The sequence below is a fragment of the Microtus ochrogaster genome, chromosome 6, assembly GCF_000317375.1.
Source record: "Microtus ochrogaster isolate Prairie Vole_2 chromosome 6, MicOch1.0, whole genome shotgun sequence".
NCBI classification, from domain to species: domain Eukaryota; kingdom Metazoa; phylum Chordata; class Mammalia; order Rodentia; family Cricetidae; genus Microtus; species Microtus ochrogaster.
Genome location: NC_022013.1, coordinates 20,296,795 through 20,319,830, shown reverse-complemented (window position 1 = coordinate 20,319,830; position 23,036 = coordinate 20,296,795). Strand labels below are relative to the sequence as shown.

At 40.1% G+C, this 23,036-nt stretch overlaps 1 protein-coding gene across 1 annotated transcript in view; it reads right to left on the bottom strand.

The window, feature by feature from the left end:
* Phlpp1 (PH domain and leucine rich repeat protein phosphatase 1) overlaps nucleotides 1-23,036 on the bottom strand; it is a 213,939-nt gene that overhangs the window by 49,076 nt on the left and 141,827 nt on the right. The window contains exons 6-11 of the mRNA XM_005348305.3: nucleotides 17,613-17,759; nucleotides 16,854-17,084; nucleotides 11,841-12,043; nucleotides 10,542-10,602; nucleotides 7,798-7,893; nucleotides 4,300-4,455 (exon numbers count right to left, since the gene is read on the bottom strand). Of these exons, the coding sequence (XP_005348362.2) occupies nucleotides 4,300-4,455; nucleotides 7,798-7,893; nucleotides 10,542-10,602; nucleotides 11,841-12,043; nucleotides 16,854-17,084; nucleotides 17,613-17,759 (894 nt within the window). The remainder of the gene's footprint in view (nucleotides 1-4,299; nucleotides 4,456-7,797; nucleotides 7,894-10,541; nucleotides 10,603-11,840; nucleotides 12,044-16,853; nucleotides 17,085-17,612; nucleotides 17,760-23,036) is intronic.

Sequence of the window (23,036 nt, the reverse complement as noted above, 5' to 3'; positions counted from 1 at the left end):
GACCAGCAGCCATTTCTGCCTGGGACTGGCTGCTCCCAGAGCCCACTGCCTGCCACCACAAGGCCTGCCGCCACCATTTGGGACCTACAGCATTTCTGCTGCCTACTGCTGCTGGGGATCTTGCAGCATTTTTTAAAAAGAACAACAGTGCATACCTCCCATCCTAACACATTCTTGGGATTTCTTAAGAACAGATGAGCACCATAAGCACCAGTACAAGAGCAAATGATTCCTGATTCCATCTTAAGACAGCACTGGAGTGTGGGTAACAGAGGTCACCGATTTCAGGACAGCACTCTTGAGGATCTTCCTGGACAGTATTTATTGCTACTCTTACACAAAGACGTTTAGAACATTTGGTTAAAGCCTTCTGGATCATTCCTGTTAGAGCCATAAGGAATTAGTCACCAGAATATGATCACATAGCTGGCCATCCTCTGATGTTCACCCTTCCCTTCTGGAGGATCCAGGGAAACCTTAGAACTTTTCTGCATAGTGTTCCAATTCTGTTGGCTGATTCTCTGCTTTTGACAAACTGACAGCCAATGTTGGTGCTAATAACCCCAGAAGAGCCGCCACATGCAAGTATCAGAGAAACACAAGAGATGAGGCATATATATCCCAAGAGCAGGAACACCCATGGTCACCTTGAGCTTTCACTGTCTAGTGGACCTTGCAGACTAGAACCCCAAGGCTGATCTCATTAAACATGCTGATTCTGGCTCTCCTTCTAACATCTCAGTCAGTGGAACTGCTATGAAAGTCAGGAATCTGTGAGTTCTCTAGATGATTCTCAAAGCATGCTTTTAGAAACATTTTTAATACACCACATCCCTCCAAACATCAGAGCTTCAAAGATAGCTCACTTAAATAAAAAAGTGTGGGCAACTCAGCTCTCCAAAATGCCAGAAATAACTGCCTTTGCCAAAGAGCACCAGTTGTCATGGTCAATTGATCACCTTCTTTTGATTTTCTGTTCTTTTAGTTCCTTTGATATTTACACAGATTCTGTCTGAGTCACTCAAGCTTATGGTTTATGGTGTGACTAATACGCTGGGGATAGTTAGTGAGTACAAATGAGAGAGACCACAAACCTCACTGGCACATGGACGGCCCCACCCCCATCTCCTGCCTCTGAGTATCCTAGGCCTGCTCCAAACAGGTGTAGAAACAGTGAGTCCTACCACTACTGCGGGTCTATACAACTGTCTTTTAAAAGCATTCGTTCAAGCTTTGCTAGTTGGACTGATTCCATCGGGAGAGGTTATCTGGCCATCAAATGTGCATGATGAGCCTAGGTGGACAGGGGGTCAGTGACTGCCAAGATTCTAAGAAAGAACAGAAGGATGGCAGTACCTCTGGCTGTGACTCATCCACTGGTGACCCACGGGGAATTACCTAGCCTTCCTCTGACCATCTGGTGGTCACAGCAAAGTATCTGAAACTCCTTTGGTGTTTCCATCATGAGAATTCTCATCACAGAGCAAAAAGATGTTCAGCAAGATGAGGAGTAGATATTCACCAGTTTACTCAGCAGAACCAAATCCTGCCCTCTCTCAGGATACAGTATCACAGTCAATATCTTAACAATATATGGCCCTCAAATTTCTTATCATCATCTACAACTTTGAGCTATGAGCTTTCTTAAAATACATATTATTTTTAACTATCATAAGTCTACATGCATTTACATTTATAGTGTGACATTTCAATTCAAGTATAGAGTATGAACTGCCATTTTTTAAAAACAACTCAAATAAAACTCAAAGGTGAATACAAAAAGTAAATTCATAAAATGGTGATCAAGTCATAAGAATACAAATAAGTTGGCCGCAAGCTTCCAGAGAGAAATGAAGACTTCACCAAAAGTCACCGGATTGAAAGTAGATTCCCTTTTCTTGTTTACCAAATGACTCCCTGCCAACAGGGAGAGCAGACAAACATGTGCTATTTCTCAATTATATGATCCAACCCAGAACTGTAAACAATAATTTACTATCACAAAGAATATTTGTAAAAAGTTATTGTTAAGATTTGAATTATGGAGTAAACTGACAGAGGAATAATGCCTGGGGGCCACCTGCTAGACACAAACAGTAAATTCATCCTGTCATACAGCAACCAAGTGTTCTTCCTCATACCAGTGAGCCAGGCTGTCCCTATTTCTGCCTTTTCTGTTTTCTTAAATCTAACTTCTATTATGTTCACTGAGCAGAGTTTTTCACACTATGTATTAGGGTTTAAGAAACTTGGTAGAAACAGCTACATCCAACAATTTTCAATGCCTACAGCATCCAGCACAGTGACTGAACCATCAACTAAGACAGATCACAACTGAATGTGCAAGACACTGGTGACAGGCTGCTTCGTGAAAAGCCCCAAAACTCTAGTGTTTTCTCTGCTGGTCACCACTTCTGACAGCTGCTTGCAGATCTGCCCTGCGGACCAGAACTCAAAAGGCCTCCCTTTCTCACCTCCTCTCCATCTCCTTCCTCCTGGCAGTTGCCAGGATTTATAACTTGCCTACTCTGAATTTTCTCTCAACCTCCAACTAAATGTCCACTGAATTTCAAAAAGAAAACAAAATTTCCCTTAACATTTAAATTAATCCCTGTCTTGGGGTTTTTATTGATGTGAAGAGACACCATGACCACAGCAACTTTTATAAAGAAACACATTGAATGGGGTGGCTCACAGTTTCAGAGATTTAGTCCATTATCATGGTGGCAGGACACGGCAGCATGCAGGCAGACATGGTGCTGGAGGAGGAGCTGAGAGTTCTACATGTTGATCAGCAGCCAAATGGAAGTGAAGTGAGGCACCAGACTGAGGAGGCCACCAAGTCTGAGCCTGTTTCCACAGGGACAAAGGTCAGAGAGTTGGAACTTACCTCTCTTCCTTCAAGGGAATTGTGTTTCTACCTCAAACAAAGGTCCCACCTAGATTTAGAGTCGTCATTTCTGCTCTCTCAAGGTTATTGCCAACAGGTGTATTTCAGACTTGTATTTCAGGAATAGAGAAGCAGATACTTTTCTATCTCAAAGAAAAGTCTAAGGATCTAACTAAGTTCCAGTTCACTTAAGGAGATAACTTTGGATTACACCCACGAATTGGTTTGCCTATAGAATGTTTTGGTCTAGGGTGTGAACATGACTGGTTTTGTTTAGTAAGAGAATGTTTAACTATGGATGTAGCTTGTGACTTTCAACTGGTCTGCTCGTTTCCTTGTATCATGTTAACGCAGTTTTGTCTTACTCCTGCCTTTTGGGGTCAGAGGTTTTTAAGCAATTGGAAATTAAACACGGGCGATTTCAGTTCAGAGAACTCCCTCTCTATATTATTCTATATGTTTCTATTTTATTATTATTAAATGTGTCTTCGTATTCTTTACTATATTTCTAAATCCCAACACTGCTACCCTGGCAAGTGGTATTTTTGTTGAGGCTGGTCCCTGACACTGCATATGGCTTGAGCATATATGAGACCTTAATACCTGCCTCCACAGTGACATACTTCTTCCAAAAAGGCCATACCTACTTCAACAAAGCCACTCCTCCTAATATCGCTGATGGGGCCCAGTTACATTCAAACTGCCACAATCGCTCATCAAACCAACTTTTCAAATGCTTAGATACCAGTTATTTAGGAAAACTGTACAAATATGAGGGTAAGTAGCTCAGTGGTAGAATGTTTGTCTATAGCCCAACATATCTCAGGCCCTGGGTTTGACTTCTAATACCTAAAAAATCTAAAATTATACTTTTGATTATTGGGAACAACCACTCACTGTGGGTAACACCCTTCCCTGGTCAGATTCCTGGACTGAGTAAGAGTAAAGGAAATGAGCTGAACACTAACTGAACACAGTTAATTCGCTGTTCTCAGTACTTGGCTGTGCATGTGATGACAGAGCTGTTTGAAGCTCCTGCTTAACTTCCCTACAGTAAAGGGATTATAACCTGGAACGGTGAGCAAATAAACCCTTTCTCTCCCAAACTGTTTTTGTCAGGGTGTTTTACCACAGCAACAGGAAATGAAGAGAATCAGATAAGTAAGGGAAGCCTAAACTGGCCTGCACAACTCCTGTTCAAGGAGTAGTACAAGAATTCACACCTCATCCCCATTATACATGTTTAGCACAGTGCAAAATACCTTTCTCTACAAAGAGCAGTGAAATTAGTAATGATCTGAAGGGTTCCACACGAAATGGTAGAAAGGTGGCTAGCTAACCAATTACTCATACACCTAGGAGAGACAATAAATAGCTAACAAAACCCCTAGCGACGTTCAAATCTTTACCTGTCAGCCTTCATGAGGAGGTTAGGTGGGAGCTCAATGAGCTGGTTATGCTGCACATCCAAGACCTCCACAGATGTTCTCTCTAGCCTTTCAGGAAGCCTTGTCAATTGGTTGTGTCCTGCCAGTAATTTCCGGAGACTACTATTACAAAATAAGCTGTAAGAAAGGGAACAAAAACAGAAGGCAACTATTTATATTGGGCTAATTTGGGATGAGGATTTAAAAACGTAAGATTTAAATAATCATCATTTCACAAATTATATATTAATTCAGTATAGGCTAACAGGTTTATTTTGATGTATTAGATTTATTTATTTTAGTCAACGTATACGAGTGTTTTCCCTGCACGTATGTATGCACACCACATGGGTACCTGGTGTCTGCAGAGGTGGGAAAGGACATTCACTTCCCTGAAACTGTGAGCCACCATGTGGGTGCTGGGAATTGAACTCAGTCTTATGCAAGATCTACAGTGCTCCAGAATGCTGAGTTAGATCCCTAGCTTTAGCAGGTTTATTTTAATATAAACTTGGAGCTATTTGTATTTCAGCGCTTTCTATATTTGTGTCATGGAAGGAGTCACTGAAGAGTGTGTTCTCGTCTTGATCCACAAGGCGAGCTTTACAAGGCTGTGTGCTTCTTCAGACCCACAGGCTAATGTCCTGTCCAGAGTCTGAACAAACACAGCTGAGCCATCTGCACAGAGATTAGGACTCAGCAAAGTCTTCAATGGCATCAATCTTTCATAAACACACCTAAGAAAATTTTACTTCATACATTGTACATAAATACATTTTACTTCATAATTTAATTTCCCCCTTTCTCTCAGTAATGCCATATATTTTAGGGATCCATAGTTTAACCCTATACCAAAGTAGACATTCTCTCCTAAAAAGAATAGAATAGGTAGGTTTAATTAACTGCTGTATTAATATTAAATGATAACTAGATTCTGTTTAATCCTTCTGGATACTATCTAAGCACGAAAATATTGCTTTTCTTTTTATGTATTTTCATTATAAATAACTTGTTTCATTGAACTCATCATATACCCTCCTTATAAAAACAAAGTTTCAATATCAAATCAATTCTAATAAATCACTGTTGCTTGAATATTAGAACATCAACTAGATTTCTGCAAAATCTACAGTTCGACACTGAGTGAGAAAGTGAGAGATACCGTTTTTGTTTCACATTTAAAAAAATGTAGACAAACACTGGATTGTATGACAATATGACACTTGGCATTTATTTTGAATAAACATTTTTTTTTAGATCCACAAAAGCCTGTACTAGTACAGAGCCAATAAAATACTGGCTTTGAAAAAGCGGTAAAACCTCCAGCTATCTTGTATTTATTAGTGTGCGGAGGTGCACTGGAGTGTAAGCACATTTAGTCCCTGACAAGACAGAAGAACAGTAAGACAGACAGACAAAATCTTCAACAATTTACCTACAGACATATGGCCACTTTCCTTTTCATGTTCCTCTGCTAAAAGCACTGGGCACGGTCTGTGGCTGTCTATCTGTCTGTTTCTCTCTCTCTCTCTCTCTCTCTCTCTCTCTCTCTCTCTCTCTCTCTCTAGTGAGGACTGCTGCATGAGGGTTAGGTTAATTAAATGCTCAATTAACTAATACTCTGGGGGCAGAAAACATTTTTTAAATGAACCATATTTATGGATATTATGATGGCTTAAGAACAGAGAAATTCATCTCTACAGGGACTGAAATATAACTTCGATTTATTTTATGAGAGCAATATTCTAACATAATAAGAGCTACATATACAATTGGAAATTCTGGGTGCCACATTAAAAAGAAAAATGAAACAATTCTTATTACTAGATTTACTATGTCTAAAATTGTTTTAGTATTGTTATTATAAATATTTTGCACTAACAATATTTATAGACCTTCTCTAGAACTAGTTATATCTCAGGTGCTCAGTGTGTGTGTGTGTGTGTGTGTGTGTGTGTGTGTGTGTGTGTGTGTGACTCAAACAAGTCAGCACTGTTTATCTTCCTCAATCATTCTCTCTCTCCTCTGTCTCTCTCTCTGTCTCTGTCTGTTTCTGTCTCTGTCTCTGTCTCTCTCTCGAGGCAGGGCCTCCCACTGAACCCATGGCTCAACAATGGGCTAGACAAGTTGGCCATTGCACTGCAGGGACCCACTTGTGTCTGTTTCTAGTGCTAGGGTTACAGATATATGTGTCCAGGCTTGGCTTTTCTTAGGCAGGAACTAAAGATCCAAAGTCAGGTCCTTACATGTGTGTGACAGACACTTTACTGACTGACCCATCTCCCCAGGCCCTAGTCACACTTTTAAAAGTCAACTGAAAGAAGTCTGATGTGAAGATCAAAAGAAAGGTTAAGCTAAATGTTACTTTTCTCTTATTTGTATCGGTAGCTGTTTATACACGGATAGAAACTACTTTCCTCTGTCCTATAACTGGCTAAAAATGTTGAAATAACTGAACTTAAATTCTGGTAGCAACTGGCCATCAATTAAGTTTAAATTATTACTTAAATTAAAATTAATAATCAGTGTCTTGTTCAGAAGAGCCACACTTCAAATGCCAGGCATCACATGCAGACCTTAGGAGCACTGAGGTAAACACCATGTTCATCAAAGAAAGTTCCTATGATGAGCTAGGAAAGACTTCTGTAGTTTATTGATTACCTGACTAGTCACAATTACTTAACTAGAAAAGACTTATCTATATCTATGGATACTTGAAATTATCACATGGTTACTTTAAAAATTTTGTTATTAAGGAACAAATTATGAAGGGGAGACAAGTTAGTGGGCAGAGCTCTTGCTGTATGTGAGGCCTGACAAACTGCATTTAGATCCCCAGGACCTGTAAAAGCAGGAAGCAGTGGCACTCCTGTATGGAATCCTTGTGCTGCTATGAGTGCATCAAAGATCTCCAGAAATGTGAGGCCAGCTAGGCTGACGTGCGCATCCGTGCATAGGACAGATCCTGTCTTCCTCTACCTCCACGTGTGCACTGTGCACACACTCCAACACTGTAAAAACTACAATTATGAAAAAGGTAGGAATTAAAGGAGAAGTCTGTAGATTTCCTATTTCAAATTTGAAATAAAAAGTACAACCTAGTTTATGGTTTCAAGGTTTAGTGATCTAACCATATCCACCTGCCTCGTATCTCACCACCACCAAAACTGTATCCCAGGGCAAACAAAAGTTATCCAGGATAAGGTAGACATATTATCAACAGAGTCGAGTAAGGTCCCTAGGTAAACCATTTATACTGGTTTCTCAGTCTCTGAGCATTCCCTTCAGTTTATTTGCAATTTTAGGAACCACTACCACTTGGTATGGATATGAATGTCAGCATGGAAGTTAAAGCTCACTCTACTCTCACCCCACAATACAGGAACCAAAACAATGCATGAGTTCATAACAACAAGCTAACAAGATAAACACTAACTCAGCATATTAATACTAATTATCTATTTGATCTGAAATACTTACCGAGCAGGAAGTTCACATATTTGATTATGGCCAATATCCAAAACTTCTAACTTTCTGCTTTCACATACCCACTCAGGCACATTTTCTAGGCAGTTTCTGAAGATAAGAACATAAAAATTATTACTTTAAAAATTAAATCTGGCCTCAAATATGTAATTTAATTTTTTAAATTTATATATGCCTGTGTGTATGTGTACATTCATGCAGGTGCCCAAGGAGGCCAAAAGGAAGCATAGGATCCCTTGGAGCTGGAGCTACGGGTAGTTGTGAGCCACTGATATGGGTGCTGGAAGTGGACTCCAGTTCTCAGCAAGAGCAGGACACACTCTTGATGCTGCTGGGCCATCTCTCCAGCCCCTCAAATGTACTTTAAGCTCAAAAGAACTACATAGAAACAAAACTAAAAAAAAAAAAAAATGCCAAATTGCAATGAGCAAGATCAAAAGGATATATGAAAATCACTGTATTTTAAAATCAAGACAAATCATTATAATAGAGAAGAAATAAACTAACAGATACGCCATCGGCATCATCTCTAACATTTAAAAGATCACTACCTCTAGATATTAACACCCCTTCAGAGACCATTGCGAATTTACAAAGAGGGAAAAGTGATCCAGGTAAGTCAATTATAAACTAACCAAGTATTACTTTCAAGTTCACATTTTTACCATTGGTATTAAAATAATTTCCAATTCTTCCTGGCATCATAAAAATACAGCTACTGAAAAGAACGGGAAATGAAATGGTGCACTACAGTGAAGACTTAGAATTATTTGAAAATGTTTACTTGGACATTTAACAATAATTACAGTTACCAAAAAAAAGTGAACTGAACCAGTTATGACATTATTAAATGATCTGACCACTAGAAAAATATACTATATTTGAATTTCTTTCTTTTACCTTTAAATAAAAATATGTAAAGTAATGAGGCACACATAAAAAAGCATATAGCTATTTCTCCCCTCCCACTCATAGGCGAGGGAATCGAAGGCCACACACGTTTGTCAAGATGAGTGCATGAGGAACAGGTGCACAAGGCTGAGCAAATATGATGCTTGGGACATTTTAATAACATGGTGGGCTGATCCATGAAGTAAAAAAGGACTATGAAAGTTTTGGTTAAATATGTAAATAGAAGACATTGTTTTCTTACTATTTATATGGGCACACACTGTTATACTCAAAAACTTATTTTATAATAGTTACTTCTTAAACAGATGAACAACACAGAAAAATAGAAAGAAAAATAGAAGTCCTTCAGCAATCACAGCACAAGGAAGTTAAAACTATAAATGGTAGTGTAGAATTCTGCACTGAAGAACTCTTAAGGTCCACGAAAAAAGCTTGCTCAACACCCTGGGAGGCAGGGCACATGAGGTGAACATATGCACATCAGATGGGCACACAAACACATGAGGCTGGTATGTGCCAGAGTCACAGAGGAAGATAAGCAATATTGAAGTTACAAATCCAGGGTCTTGGCCTAGGGATTCCTAAGAGGACTATGTGCCAAATACATTCTATGAATAATAGGAAAACAGGTTCTATAGCCAACTCTCTGAAGTAAATCTGTACACAGTATGTGTGTATATATATATATATATGTATATATATATATGTATATGTATATGTATATGTACATATGCATACAAACTCCCGATATGTATATTAAATCCTGAGCTTTGATAAGAAGTGGTAGGAAAAAAAAATCTAAGAACTAAATCAAGTAATGTCTGAGCTTAAGTTAATGAAATAAAACTATAGCAACTTAATAGGAAATTCATGAAACAATTCAAAGAACTTTATTTCTAAGTTCATAGTAAAGTTGCAATTAGAATAATTCTCCCAATAGCTAAAAACTGAAAAGGTATTTATTATTAAAACAGCTAAATTTGTGTGCTTTCATCATGAAAGGTAAAATTCTATACCTTATAACTCACACTGTCATGGGGATTGCAACGATATGGTGATTCACAAGCACACCACAATTCACACCCTCAAATGGCTAACAGTAGGTATCTTCAGAGAACCAGACTCCTATGTGTTCTCATATTTTGGGTATTTCCTTAAAATGAGTTTCAATTTTAGTAGGTTAAAATTACTGAAGTTTCACTTGTGTAAATTTATAATGTAGACAAAGTCATGCCTTTATGTCACCGGGGGGGGGGGGGGAGATCTATTTTTGGGCACTAGAATAAGTAAGACTGCACAAGTAAAGCCGCATGAAAGCCTGTCTACCTAAAGCAAGCTAAGAGTCCAGCAGCTCTCAGAGCTTTTGGTAAGTACATGTTTGTACAAAGTGACAAAGGGAACTTAGAGACACAGCAGTGTTATAAACTGTAGCCTCATAGTTCCTGGGGGGCGGGGACACAAGATACAACTGATATATAAAGGGCTAGTGGACCTTCAAGTTACCCTGAAGTCTCCAGTCTTTATATACAAACCTAGGATCTAAACTGGTTTCAGAGCTAGGGATGGTACCTCATTGGTAGGAGCTTGCTTAGCTTGTAGGAGACCCAGAGTTTGAACTCAGGTATAAGAAAAACACAGATGGCATCCAAAGGTCCTTTTTTTAAAATGAAACTTTAAATTAAGTTTAATTTTTTATTATTTTAAAACATTTTAGTCAGTATTACTGTCCTTCAAAAATTTATAAAACATCTTAGCATAGGCTTGGACAGAATCAGGTAAAGAACTCCCCAATAGGCCAACAGTTCTGTGAGGTGCTGTCTTCTTACCTTGAGACATCCATGTAAGACAGATAATTTGGAACTGGGTAAACATCGAGTTGAATGAGTTCTACAAAGGGAAGAAGCATAAACACATTACTACCCACGTGCCTTTGTCTGTAGAAAGCACTGTACTTTTGGTCTCCTCTGTGTATTTAGTTTAGGAAGTACAATGCATCTTCTTGTATTACTTTAACTGCAGGAGACTAAAGCCATCCTCCCATGCAACCGTGAGTCATTCATTCTCTGTTCCCATTTGTTTATGTGCTTTCTGGTGGTTCTGTGTGCCAAACTGCACCTAAAAGGTCATTCAAATGAACACCATATTTTTAATACTCATGTCATCCATAAAACTGAAAGGTCTTCCTTGTTGACTCCCTCACAACTGAAACACCATACTCTAGAGCATCACAAAAGAGCTCAGCTGGTAGGATCAAAAGGTTTTCTGAACTTAGGAAATATGACACCCCTTTCTGCAGGAGCAGTTTCTGAAAGGCCTGCTCTTTTAATTCATAAGAATTATATAGCTGCTTATTCTGGTCCCAATGAAAGGCTTATAGATTAATTTTTGGTACCAGCTCTTTTCTTTCCAATGTAACATTTCAGGTACCCACCTTAGAGAAATGAGCCATGGAACACATTTATGGCCTGCTTGCAGGTTCCCTTAGCTCACATGAAGTATATCTTAGTAGCCTGGACAAGTGGTGGTGTGGATTCTCTCGCTCCTCTGTTGGAAGTGTGTCTTGCCTACTGTTCTCGCTATTAATCTGAAAGCACCACTACTAGCACAAGCCTCCTCTTCCTAAGGATCTCTCTTAAAAGTCTCACTATCTGATTCCATACCTACATCCCATAATTTAAAAAAACAACCCCCAAATAAGGGGTTTTATTAAATAACTAAGAACCCTGCTGTCATGATATTCCTGTGGGCACATGGTTCAGGTTTATCTTCGAGGAGTCCCCTTGTAATGGAACATGAGATTGCAGGTCTTGATTGGAGCCTACAGTGGACTTCCCACCCTCTAGCATTTAATCAGGAAGTCAATGAAACAGTTTACCTTGCCCTTACTTTAAGCAGAAGAAACAAATGACTAGTGGGAGCAATTTATCATAATGCAAAAAGCAAGCTAGGAACAATAAAATCTTCCCTTCTGGTTCCTGTAAATACCAAGGCAACATTCTTCTTTTATGACTTTTATCTTGGAAGGATTTGATCCTTATTTTAGTAAATGAGGAAAGAATAAAGTCAGTAAGGCCTAGATGATGGTACTGGGCAAACAGCGCAGCCTGGATGTGGTCTGCACTTACCGTTAGAAGAAGCATAGAGCGCTTTCAGGAAATAGCCACAAATGTTCAGTGTCACCAGCTGATTCCTTTCGCAGTGCAGAACTTCTATGTTGTTGAAAACCATAGCATCTAGATCAGCAAGTTTATTGTCTCGCAGGTCAAGCTGGGTGACATGCGGCACAAAGTCCACTTCATCTGCTATAAGCTTTCTGAGTATGTTCAATCTTAAGGAGGAAGGACACAAACATGAGCTACTTAACCACAATACTATAAATAAACTGCTCAACCCATATAGTATGAAGTGATGAGACAGGACTCAGTTCTCCCTGTATTAGAGCTCCCGCTGCCATCTTCAATTTTAGCATCTGCCTTGTTTAACTGGCAAGATACACTAGTTATTTTTAGCTACAATTCTAGAAGTCTGAGCTTTTATGATATATTTCAAAACACAATTTAGGTCATGAAAGCTAGAAGAGAGGGAGCAAGTGTATTGATTTTACCTAATTCACTTCAAGAGAAGAAAAAATATCCACTTAGGCACTTACTTCCAAAGAAAGAGAGTGTAGTACAGATAGCATACTGGAAAGAACATGGGAAACGAACCCAGACATACTACTGCACTGGCTCCCTAGAGGAAGAGACGGATGTAAAGAAAAGTAGACGGGCAATCATAAAGGACAGAATCAAGGACAATGACCTCAAGCCACATACCGAATGGGAACACCAGAGATGGAAATGTAGGTACAGGGATTCTTTATTCTCAGCATCCGAACTGAGAGCCAAAGCTATTTCCATACAGAGACTACTACTCAAAGAGCAAAGTGGAGAAGACACTGAACACTGGCATCCAGGATTTGAGAAATCATAAAAGGAAGCATAGGAAGATGGCAGCCATGACAACTACTGGACTGAGTGAAGTTATTGCAGATGAGCAGTGAAAGACAAGCAGCAATGGATCAATATGAAAAAGATATGAAATCAATACAACAAATATAAATTTAGTTTCCACTGCAAGAAAACAGATGAAAACATCACTTCTTGGTGCCAAGGAAGTCTACACCTCCTTTGGAAAGAAACATCTCTCTCCCAAAGTGAGAAAGCTCCAAGCTTGTGTACTTGATAAAAGGCACTGTTATTATGCATGGAGATCAAACATTCTACGGGGTTTCTGCTCTTCAATAAACAAAATATGTATGCATAAAAACGATTAAGAGAACTATCATAAAGCCACTGACCAAAACACAAGGATGAGTGACAGCAGAGCAAGAATCTGTCAACAACCAAGGGCAGCACAAGTGTCTTCAAATGTCCCTAAAACGATGCTTAAAAACATCATTCCTTCTTTCCTTGTTCTAGGTTCAAAGATTCAAAATTTGGCCTTAACCCAGAAATGTGCCTATTTCCAAATGCTCACTAAACTATCAGAATGTGACAATGGATAAAAACAAGACTTATTTTGGAGAAAACAGAGCTGAAAGAATTTAAAGGATGGTTTATGTTCTTCCCAAAATTACACTTTGAATAACCATGATATTATCTTCATTTTATATAGCAACTCACCTACCTACAAGTCACTGTATTGGTACCAAGATGATCAAAAACTGTTTTAATGAGGACTTAAAAAAGTCTATGATGAAAGGAAAGGTGGCATTCCTGTGTGTAGAAGAGCAGCTCGAAGGATTATCTTCTAGCTCTAGGTGGAGAACCCAGAGCAACAGTCACCTCTTCTCTGCAAAATGAGAAAAACATCTTTCCTATTCTTCAAAATAGTTAAGAAAATGAAAGAAATACCTGTGCTCCAGTTCTGGGTACACTGTGAAGGGCTGTGGTCATGATCATGGGAAGGACAGGATGATGACCTCTGGCTTTATATTGATCAGAGTAACTAGATGAAGTGCTTTGCACTGTTCCACAGGAGAACTATGAGCATGTGATGATATTGTAGCAATGTACAAAATATAGAGAACCTACAAAGCAGGTGCTATTGAGAAGGAAGCAGCCATCTGAATCCCAAGGGTGTGGAGAGCTGGGAATAGTAGTTCACAGGAAGTGGCACTGTGGCTTCCAGATCAAAGGAGGAACAATGCACTTTGTGACTTTCAAGCCTGCTACAGGCTAAGTGGAAGGAGTAGTAACATGGCTGGCTATATTCATTTTCTCCTCCATTCAAAGTACTCAGCAAGGGCTTTACCTACTATATACTAACCCTGTGAGATCATGGATAAGTAAGAACATTGCCTAGCAGGCCACAAGAAGGGGCTGTTTTCTAAATTTCTAAGTAATCACATGTGAACACAGCATCAATGTCAAGTCACCACACGTTTCTTTCTTTCTTTTTTAATATTTATTTATTTATTATGTATACAATATTCTGTCTGCATTTATGCCTGAAGAGGGCACCAGACCTCGTTACAGATGGTTGTGAGCCACCATGTGGTTGCTGGGAATTGAACTCAGACCTTTGGAAGAGCAGGCAATGCTCTTAACCGCTGAGCCATCTCTCCAGCCCCACCACACATTTCTAAAACATGGTTTCTATCTCACTGTGGAAGAGCAGCAAGGAACGGCTTCCCAGGCTGTGCCGGAGAATACACTGAGCAGCTCTAAGACAGAGCCTCTCGTGCACAGGACTTGTATGCTAGTGGGCTGGAAGCAGGTAAAAGCTTGGAAAACTTAAGACTACTTCACAGGTATGGGTGAGTATGTAAGAAAGCAAAACTAAGGATAAATGGTCCACTGGCAGCTGAATGAAACTGGTCCCAAGAAGACAGAGGGCTAAGCAAAGTTGAGGAATGATTGATTATACAGAAAAATGCCTTTGTAGAATATTGTTTTAAGTTGTATTGCTTTTGTTTATGCTGCATTTGCTTAATTCTGTGAAGCAGTAATTCTTTGTCTAAACCACCTGATTGGTCTAATAAAGAGCTGAATGGCCAATAGCAAGACAGGAGAAAGGATAGGCGGGGCCGGCATGGAAAGAGTATAAACAGGAGAATCTGAGGGGAAGAAGGGAGAGAACAAGGAGAGTCGGACAGTAAGGGCCAGTCACCCGGCCACAGAATAAGGAAGATCTACACAAGTAAGAGAAAGTTGAAAAGTCCAGAGGAAAAGGTAGATGGGTTAAATTAAGAAAAGCTGGCTAGCAGCAAGCCAAGCCAAGACCAGGCATTTATAAGTAATAATAAGCCTTGATGTGTGATTTATATATATATATATATTGAGTCACTGAAAAAAAAGAGACCTAAATTCTGAGATATGAAATTATATATTAAACAACTCAGAGTTATTAACATTATGCTTGTAAATAAATTTAACCAGGCAAAGTGTTGGTCCCTGTCCCATTCTAAAAAGTTCTCCAATTCATATGAATTACAACTATTTCTATTTGCTAAATTAAGATTCTAGTCCTGCATACCATTAACATCATCTAGTTAGGAAAGCTCGCCTTCTTTAGTGTGAGGAGAGATGAAGCCAAGCAACTCTCCATTGGCAGGATGTGTGGTCCACAAGCCAAACCACATAAGTGGGAAGAAAGGGAGCAAATAAAGGCTCTTTACTGAATGAGCTTCAGAAGAAAAGTAGGTACCAAAACAAGGACAGACCCACTTCTACAAACAGAGTGAAGACGCCAAGAAAGACAGTTGAGCAGGCTTCAGGAGTGGAAACAGGCCTCAGTCGGGTAACAACTGAACATAACCCTTTACTGGGAGTATTAGGCAACTCAACTCAATTCTCTCCACAACTCCACGAATTATGTTCTATTATTAATTGTAATTTATAAATCAGAAGCAGAAGCATAGAAATTAACTCGCTCAAGATTTACTATGGCCAACAGGCATCAACTTCTGGTTAATGGGGGGAATAATTTAGTTGAAAAAGTACCAAACTGAGCAAGCTAGCAAAAGACTCAGTCCTGTACATTGTTTTGTAAGAAGTCGAGTCCATAACAGGCTCTTGTTTTTCTTTTAAAAAGATAAAATTTAAAAATATTCCTCCTTGGGCACATAAGAGATAGCTCAGCTGTTAAAAGCACTTGCTTGCCTTTGCTGAGGACCAGGATTGAGTTCCTAGCATCTACATGGCAGCTCATAACATCATTTCTAGGGGACTCGACACCTTCTTCTGACATCAGTGGGAACTGGGCGTGTACGTGGTACATACATGTATTCAGGCAGAACACTCATACACATAGAATAAAATAAATAAATCTTTAAGAGAATGAAAACATGGATCCTCTTGCGTAAAGTAGCTCAGTGATTAAAAATCACTAGCTCAGTGGTGCAGGCACCTGCCTTTAATCCTAACACTCCAGAGGCAGAAGCAGGTGAATTTCTGTGAGTTCAAGGCCAGCCTGGTCTACAGAGTGAGTTCAAGGACAGCTTCCAAAGTTACACAGAAAAACACTATCTTGAAAAAACAAACAAGCAAAAAACCCAAAAACAAAAAAGAAAAAACCCAGTAGAACCTGACCTTCCAAAGGCTGATGACAAAGCACCCATGGGCAGCAAGGACAGTGCCAAGGCTTCTAGTTGGGTTTCAGAGTGGCTAGACTGAAATGAAGGCTCTCTGCTTTTATGAGGGATCAGAGTAGAGGGGGCAGCTAACCTTGTATCTGATTGGAGATTCATAACAATTATGTTTTGTGAAGAATGATAAGCAAAACTCTGAGCCACTTGAATGGACAGAGAAGAAATTAAAACACTTTAATTTAATATGTACATTAAGTTAAGGAAAAACAAACAAACAGAAAACAAGAGATGCTCCACAGTATCAAATGTCTCAGACTGGGAACAATGTCCAATATTCTCTCTATGATTTCCAGTTTATATAAAGAGTCCTCTGCTCCAGTGCTCCCATATATTCATGCGAATTAAAACTGGATTCAGGTTCACAAAACCAAAGTGGGATTTTTTTAAAGCAAGCTTCAGGGAAGAAGAAACCCCCATAATTCGTCATTTCTTCCCTCTGTGGACTAGTTTACCCAACAATACAAGCCAATCACTCAAACGAGATGCATTTCTCAAGAGAGGTTACCGTAGGTCCACGTGTTTAATATGAGGCATTCTTCTTAAAGCCTGTAGTCTGAGGGTCTCCATACAGTTCCCAGCCATACAGAGCTTATCCACAGCCGTCAACTTCTCCAATACCTCCGGGATGTCAGTGAATTCATTAAAGGAAAGACCCAGATAGCTGAGCTGGTGCATGTTCATCAACTCGGCAGGAAGAGACTGGAGAAAATTCCCATCCAGCAAAAATGTCTGCAAGCTATCAAAGAAGACATAACAATTACACAGTAAAATGTACATTTTCAACATACAAGTTCATGAAGATTGTATTACTGTAATGCTGCAAAATGCATAAGGACAGGCAGAAGGTAACAATGAACAAGGGGGACAAAATTGGAAATAAGGATCTTAACGTTCTATTAAAATGGGAAATGTTACCTACTTCCTCAGCTTGCAAAGGTCTACATGGGGAAGTATGCTAATTGCAATACAAATCTGCCCCAATATGCACCACTTATTTTTTCTTAAAATTAATTTTTAATACTTCAGAAAATGAAAACTCTCTTATGTTTGGATATACTGATTCATAGGAACTGCAGTTTAAAACTATATTTTAGTTTTTTACAAGCCTTTGAAAAAGTAAAGTCCTAACAAGTGACCTCTACACACTACTCATGCCTTACTGCTAGATGTGAGGCCAGCACTTCCTTGGCAAACATAACAAACTAACACGATGTGAAACGTCCACGGAGCTTTCCCAGATTTCCCCGTGGTTTAAAGTACATACTTCTGCATAGCTCCAACAGCTGCTGGCACTTCTCGAAGAGTATTGCAAGACACATTCAGCTCTGCTAGGGTAGGAATGCTGCAGACTGCTGATGGAAAGACTCCTAAGTGGTTATTGGAAAGGTTAAGACTCTTCAGCTTGGTGAACCTATCACAGGAAGACAGAAAGAAGAAACAATGTCACAAGTGCACGGCACAGCCTGGAGGATACTCCCGCTCTATTCCCGCTTCTAACTGAGGTAGAGCTCCATCTCTTCAAGGCATAGGGAGTAGCAAAGTGCAGAGTGAATCTGACCCAAAGGCCAGTGTTTTACCTAAAATATAAACATATATCAGAAAGCCTTGCTATTGTAAAATCAGGTTAACTGAGGAATAAGTTCTACTGGAACAACTTTTTGAACTCCACTGTTGGTGTGGAAGGTCCTTCTGTCTATGTGTTGCTTTCAATGGTTACTGAGTAAAGAATCTGCCTTGGCCTTTGATAGGGTAGAATAGAGCTAGGCAGAGGGGGAAGAGAACTAACCTGAATGCTGGGAGAAAGAAGGCAAAGTCAGAGAGATGCCATGGTGTTGAAGGAGCTGCGGGCTGTGTTCTTGCCACCCGGCTCCCAGCTGCCTGGCTAGCTTATGCCCCGAAATAACGACACACAAACTGTATTCTTTTAAACACTGCTTGGCCCATTAGCTCTAGCCCTTACAGGCTAATTCTCATATCCCGACCAACCCATCTCTAATAATCTGTGTAGCATCAGTCTTACCGGGAAAGATTCAGCATGTCTGACCTGGCGGCTGGCTGCATCGCGTCTGCCCTGGAGAGGAGTGTGCGTCTGCCTCACGTCCCCTTCCTCCCAGCATTCTGTTCTGTTTTCTCCGCCTACCTAATTTTCTGTCCTATCAGGGCCAAGGCAGTTTCTTTATTTAACCAATGACCTTCCTCCATCACCATGGAGCCGCCAGAGGAGAAAGACACAAGCCACTAGCTGGAACCTTGCCAGTACGCCCCGAGCCTTATGGCAAAATATAAAATAATAGAAATGCGTTAATTTAATATGTAGTAAGAATATGCTAGAGTCACTGGCCAAGCAGTGTTTTAAATAATACAATTTTCTGTGTGATTATTTTGGGAGTTTGGGCGGCCGGATAACAAACAAGTGGCCTCCTACTACACATTGTCCTTTACACAATTAACACTCGAGTAAAGATGGTCCCGAGGAGCCAAGCTGGGAAACACGGATTTCTGTGGCTTCAGACAAGTCCAAAATTCGTTCTTCTCACCTCCAACCCCAACCCTAGTACAAGAAACAATCAAAGCCTGTTTCCTAGATGCCCAAGGCTCTGTAATGACAGATTTAGGAACCAGTTACCACCATCCCCCAATTCCACAGAGCACTTTCTGTTGCTGCCCACACAGCCTTCTCAAGGCCTCTTCTCACTTCCTCTCGATGACATTTCCTTCACAGAGCCCCTCCTAACTCTCCTTAGTCCCCGATCCTAAGACTGACACCCCCAGCCTGTGTTTTCCTTGTCTTCTTCTTGTACTACAGTCACTTTCCGTGGAAATCTCACCGCTACCCCAACAGTTTGCTCAATCCAATCACAGCCATCTACCTCTTCCACCAAAAACTAAACTTACCAAAGCTTTCTCCCACCCCAACATATCCTTTCATCTGCTCTATTTCTGGGGAGATCCTTTAATTTTCTCAGTTGTCCAAGCAACTGCAGGAACTATTTCTAATTCTCACTCTGGTGTACATTTGCATCACTTCTTCATATGAGAGAGCAATCAGTTAATTGTTTCAGAATCTTCTCCCAGAAGGTTATACTTTGCCAGGAGCAGCTATATGATCACATGACCTATCTACTGAAATTTATAGCAATAAAGCTGTAGTCCAAAAGAAATGTAAAGTTATTCAGCATAGAAAACTGATAATGTACCTACTGAACAAAGCCAACTGGTACCATGGCTTTTAAATAACAGTTATCTTACTGGATGCATGGATGTAGCTGGGCAGTGGTGGCAAATGTCTTTAATCCCAGCACTCGGGAGGCAGAGGCAGGTGGATTTCTATGAGTTCGAGGCCAATCTGGCCTAGTTCCAGGACAGGCTCCAGAGCTACAAAGAAACCCTGCCTCCCCGCCCCCAAAAAATTGTTTAACTGAATTGCCATTTTAAGTTATTTTAATATTGTACTTTGATCCATTAGAATTTCAAAAAGATTGTTTATTCTGCTTAGATACATCCTCTCATCCTCTCCAATATAAGAAGAGCGGATAGGCTCTGCTATTCTCAGTACAGTGGTTAGCAAAGGATGCTCGGGACCCCCCTAAGAAGTTTCTCACTAAATCCCTCTCATTAAATCCCAAGGTCAAACTATTTTTACAAATAAAAAATTCCAACTTGCTCTGTGCTCCTTTTGCTTTTTCAGGTATTGAACAGACTGTACAAATTGACCATCCTTGTGAAAGCACATCTAACTGAAGGCAGAGAATCCAGACAGAAAGTCACAGATTTGCAAAAGCAGAAAACAACGACATCCATGTTGATATTTGCGTTATGTAAAATGGTTTTCATTCCCTTGACCCTCCCCCTTACCAGGTGCAGCACCAGAGAAAGTGGGCAGCACAGTAGACCTGACTGTTGGCGAAGGTGTAGGTGAGTCAGCCCCAATGTGGTGAGCATGGGAGAGCTGTCCCCATTACTCATCTGTCATGTGGTAACATGGGCAGAGGGGGATGCCCTAACACAACACCCAAACACATGCAACTGTCCATCAAGGCCTGAGGCAAGTGTTCGAGCTGGCTCTGGGGTCTCAAGAGCTTCATCAGCTGCAGCATTTGGAGAGTGGCCCCTACACCTCACCTGGCCAACAGAGTAGAGCTGGCCCTGAAGGTGGAGATTTGGGAGAACCCACCCTTAGGACTCAAAAGCAGAAGAACTGGCCCTGCCCCTTGCTATCTCTGCAAGGGTGAATTCTGCAGGGCACTGCAAGAGAGCTCACCCTAGTGGTGAGGACCTGGTCCAAAACCAGAGCTCTGTATTGGTCCAATCCAATATTCACCCTATCTGTGATCTACTGGAGCACCAAGGGTGGGGCTGGGGATGGGGTGGGGATTGGTTCTGCAAATCCAGGGATCTCCACAACATAGGGCAGCAATAGGATGTCCAGGAAAAGACCCAGTGAGGGCCCAGCATTGGTGGTGGAGCAGAGACCAGGGGCCTCGAACCAAATCGATTATTCTTTATTGTGAATGCCTACATGTAAAGATGTATGGATAAAGGGATTTACTGTGTGATTTACTGTGTTACACTGCAGCTTCCATGACAAGATTTTCTTCTTCCTTTTTTTTTCTCTTAAATTTTATTTTGTTTTGTTTGGGGAGGGGGCAGGATTGGGATGCATTGTGTGAAAACACAAAAAATAAAAAGAAAGTAAAAAATTGGTTTTCATTTTAAAAAGTCAATATTATATAAACTTTGGGGTTTTTGTTATTATTGTTGGTTTTTCGAGACAGGGTTTCTCTGAGCTTTGGAGTCTGTCCTGGAACTAGCTCTTGTAGATCAGGCTGGCCTTGAACTCACAGAGATCCACCTGCTTCTGCCTCTCAAGTGCTGGGATTAAGGGTGTGAACCACCAACACCCATATATAAATCTGTTTTAATTTCTAATTAATTAAAATATAAAGTTTACATAAAGGAAGTCTACTGCTCTGATGTTCTTCAGTTTTTGAGATAAACTACAGAACACCACTAAATATGATGTGCAGACAATTTTTTTCTCTCATTATGTCCCAAATATTGTATAAGATATACTCATGCTAAAAACTAATCATCTATAACTCAACTTTAACTGGTACTTGCTTCATCCCTTTTCCCCCTCAGATATGGTGGCTTTTCCTCAGATAAAACCACTGTTCCCATTCAAACAAAATCATGGCCCTCTTTCTAGATGCTTCCCACATTTGGCGAGAACAGGGTACAGCTTGAAATTTTGCGCACTATTAAATTGAGAATTTAAAAAAGAAGATCCTTTAGGAAGGAAATTGATCTGCTAGACATATAGCTTTCCAGAAAGTGAAGAACAAAGATTACAACATCAGTGAGTGATCAAGAGGGGAACCAGAAGGCCTGGCTTTGGGAGAAGATAAGAATGCAGCAAGGCAAGGTAAAACTTACTTATGCAAACAAATGTACTAGAATTCTATCACTACTGAGAATAAACAAAAGAGTAAAAGAGTCAGAAGCAGCTGACATGCTTAAATGGAAAGGTGGCTCTTAAGAGGTCTCAACTAAATGACAGATCCTAGAGGACTTAGGAAGTAACAATGATCCCTAGGCGCCAAGCATCCTCTAAAAAACTCGGAACAAGGCTACATCTAACAGGTCCATTGAATGGATCACACATTCAAATACATGAGTCTATGGGACCATACCTGTTCAAACCACCACAGGTATACTGATTAAACAAAATTTATCACTAAAATTATTTCACCTGTTTCATTTGTGCTTCTCATAATGCAGATGGCCAATGAGTTATTTAATGTGGAAAAGGAATAAAAAGCAAGATCTCAAATTCCCCACCCAAATGATATGCTTCCAGAGCTTGTGAGGGTCTCTTCGCTGGTCCTACCCTCTCTCCTACACATGCGCCCACAGGCTCACAGTACAGCATCTGGGCTACAGTGTGACACTCATAAGGTAAGAAAAGGAACTAGAGATGAGATGCAGTGTAGGCTACTGCTATACACAGTACACCCAGGGCTTGTACAGGTCGAATCTGCATCTATGCCTATAGTACACTGTGTTTCCCACGTTACGAAAGGAACATATTTCACCTTTTTCTAGCTGGACTATAATTTAAACATCCAAATACATAGCTTGTGAACCTCTACTTACATTCTTCTAGAGCTGTGAACTGTAGGAGCTAACTCTGACTGACAAGTACTTTCACAAGTCCCTTCTCGCCACATCTCACATAGCCTGGCTCATCCCTGAACAGCCAATTCCCAAAGAGGGTGGGGGATAAAAACGCACAGTGAGAGTAAAGATTATTTATTTAGAAAAATTCAAGTTACCATCCAAAATACACCAACAATAAATTTCTCTTGTTTCAGCAACTCTGATGCTTAACTTTCCTAGAGTTAGCTTTCTGCATATGCAGAAATAGATTATAGCTCTGTAGATTCAAAACTCCTGCTAGAAAAAGATCATATAGAACCCGTACACCTCTGCTACTCACAGTGGTAATAAATAGGCACAGACAATGAGCATGTTCTGGGAGACAGATATGAAAATGACCAGCTACCTTTTCATCATTCAGGAGGATGCCTATATGTTTTTCTTTGGGTTCACCTTCTTATTTAGCTTCTCTAGGATTGCGAATTATAGGCTCAATGTCCTTTATTTATGGCTAGAAACCAAATATGAG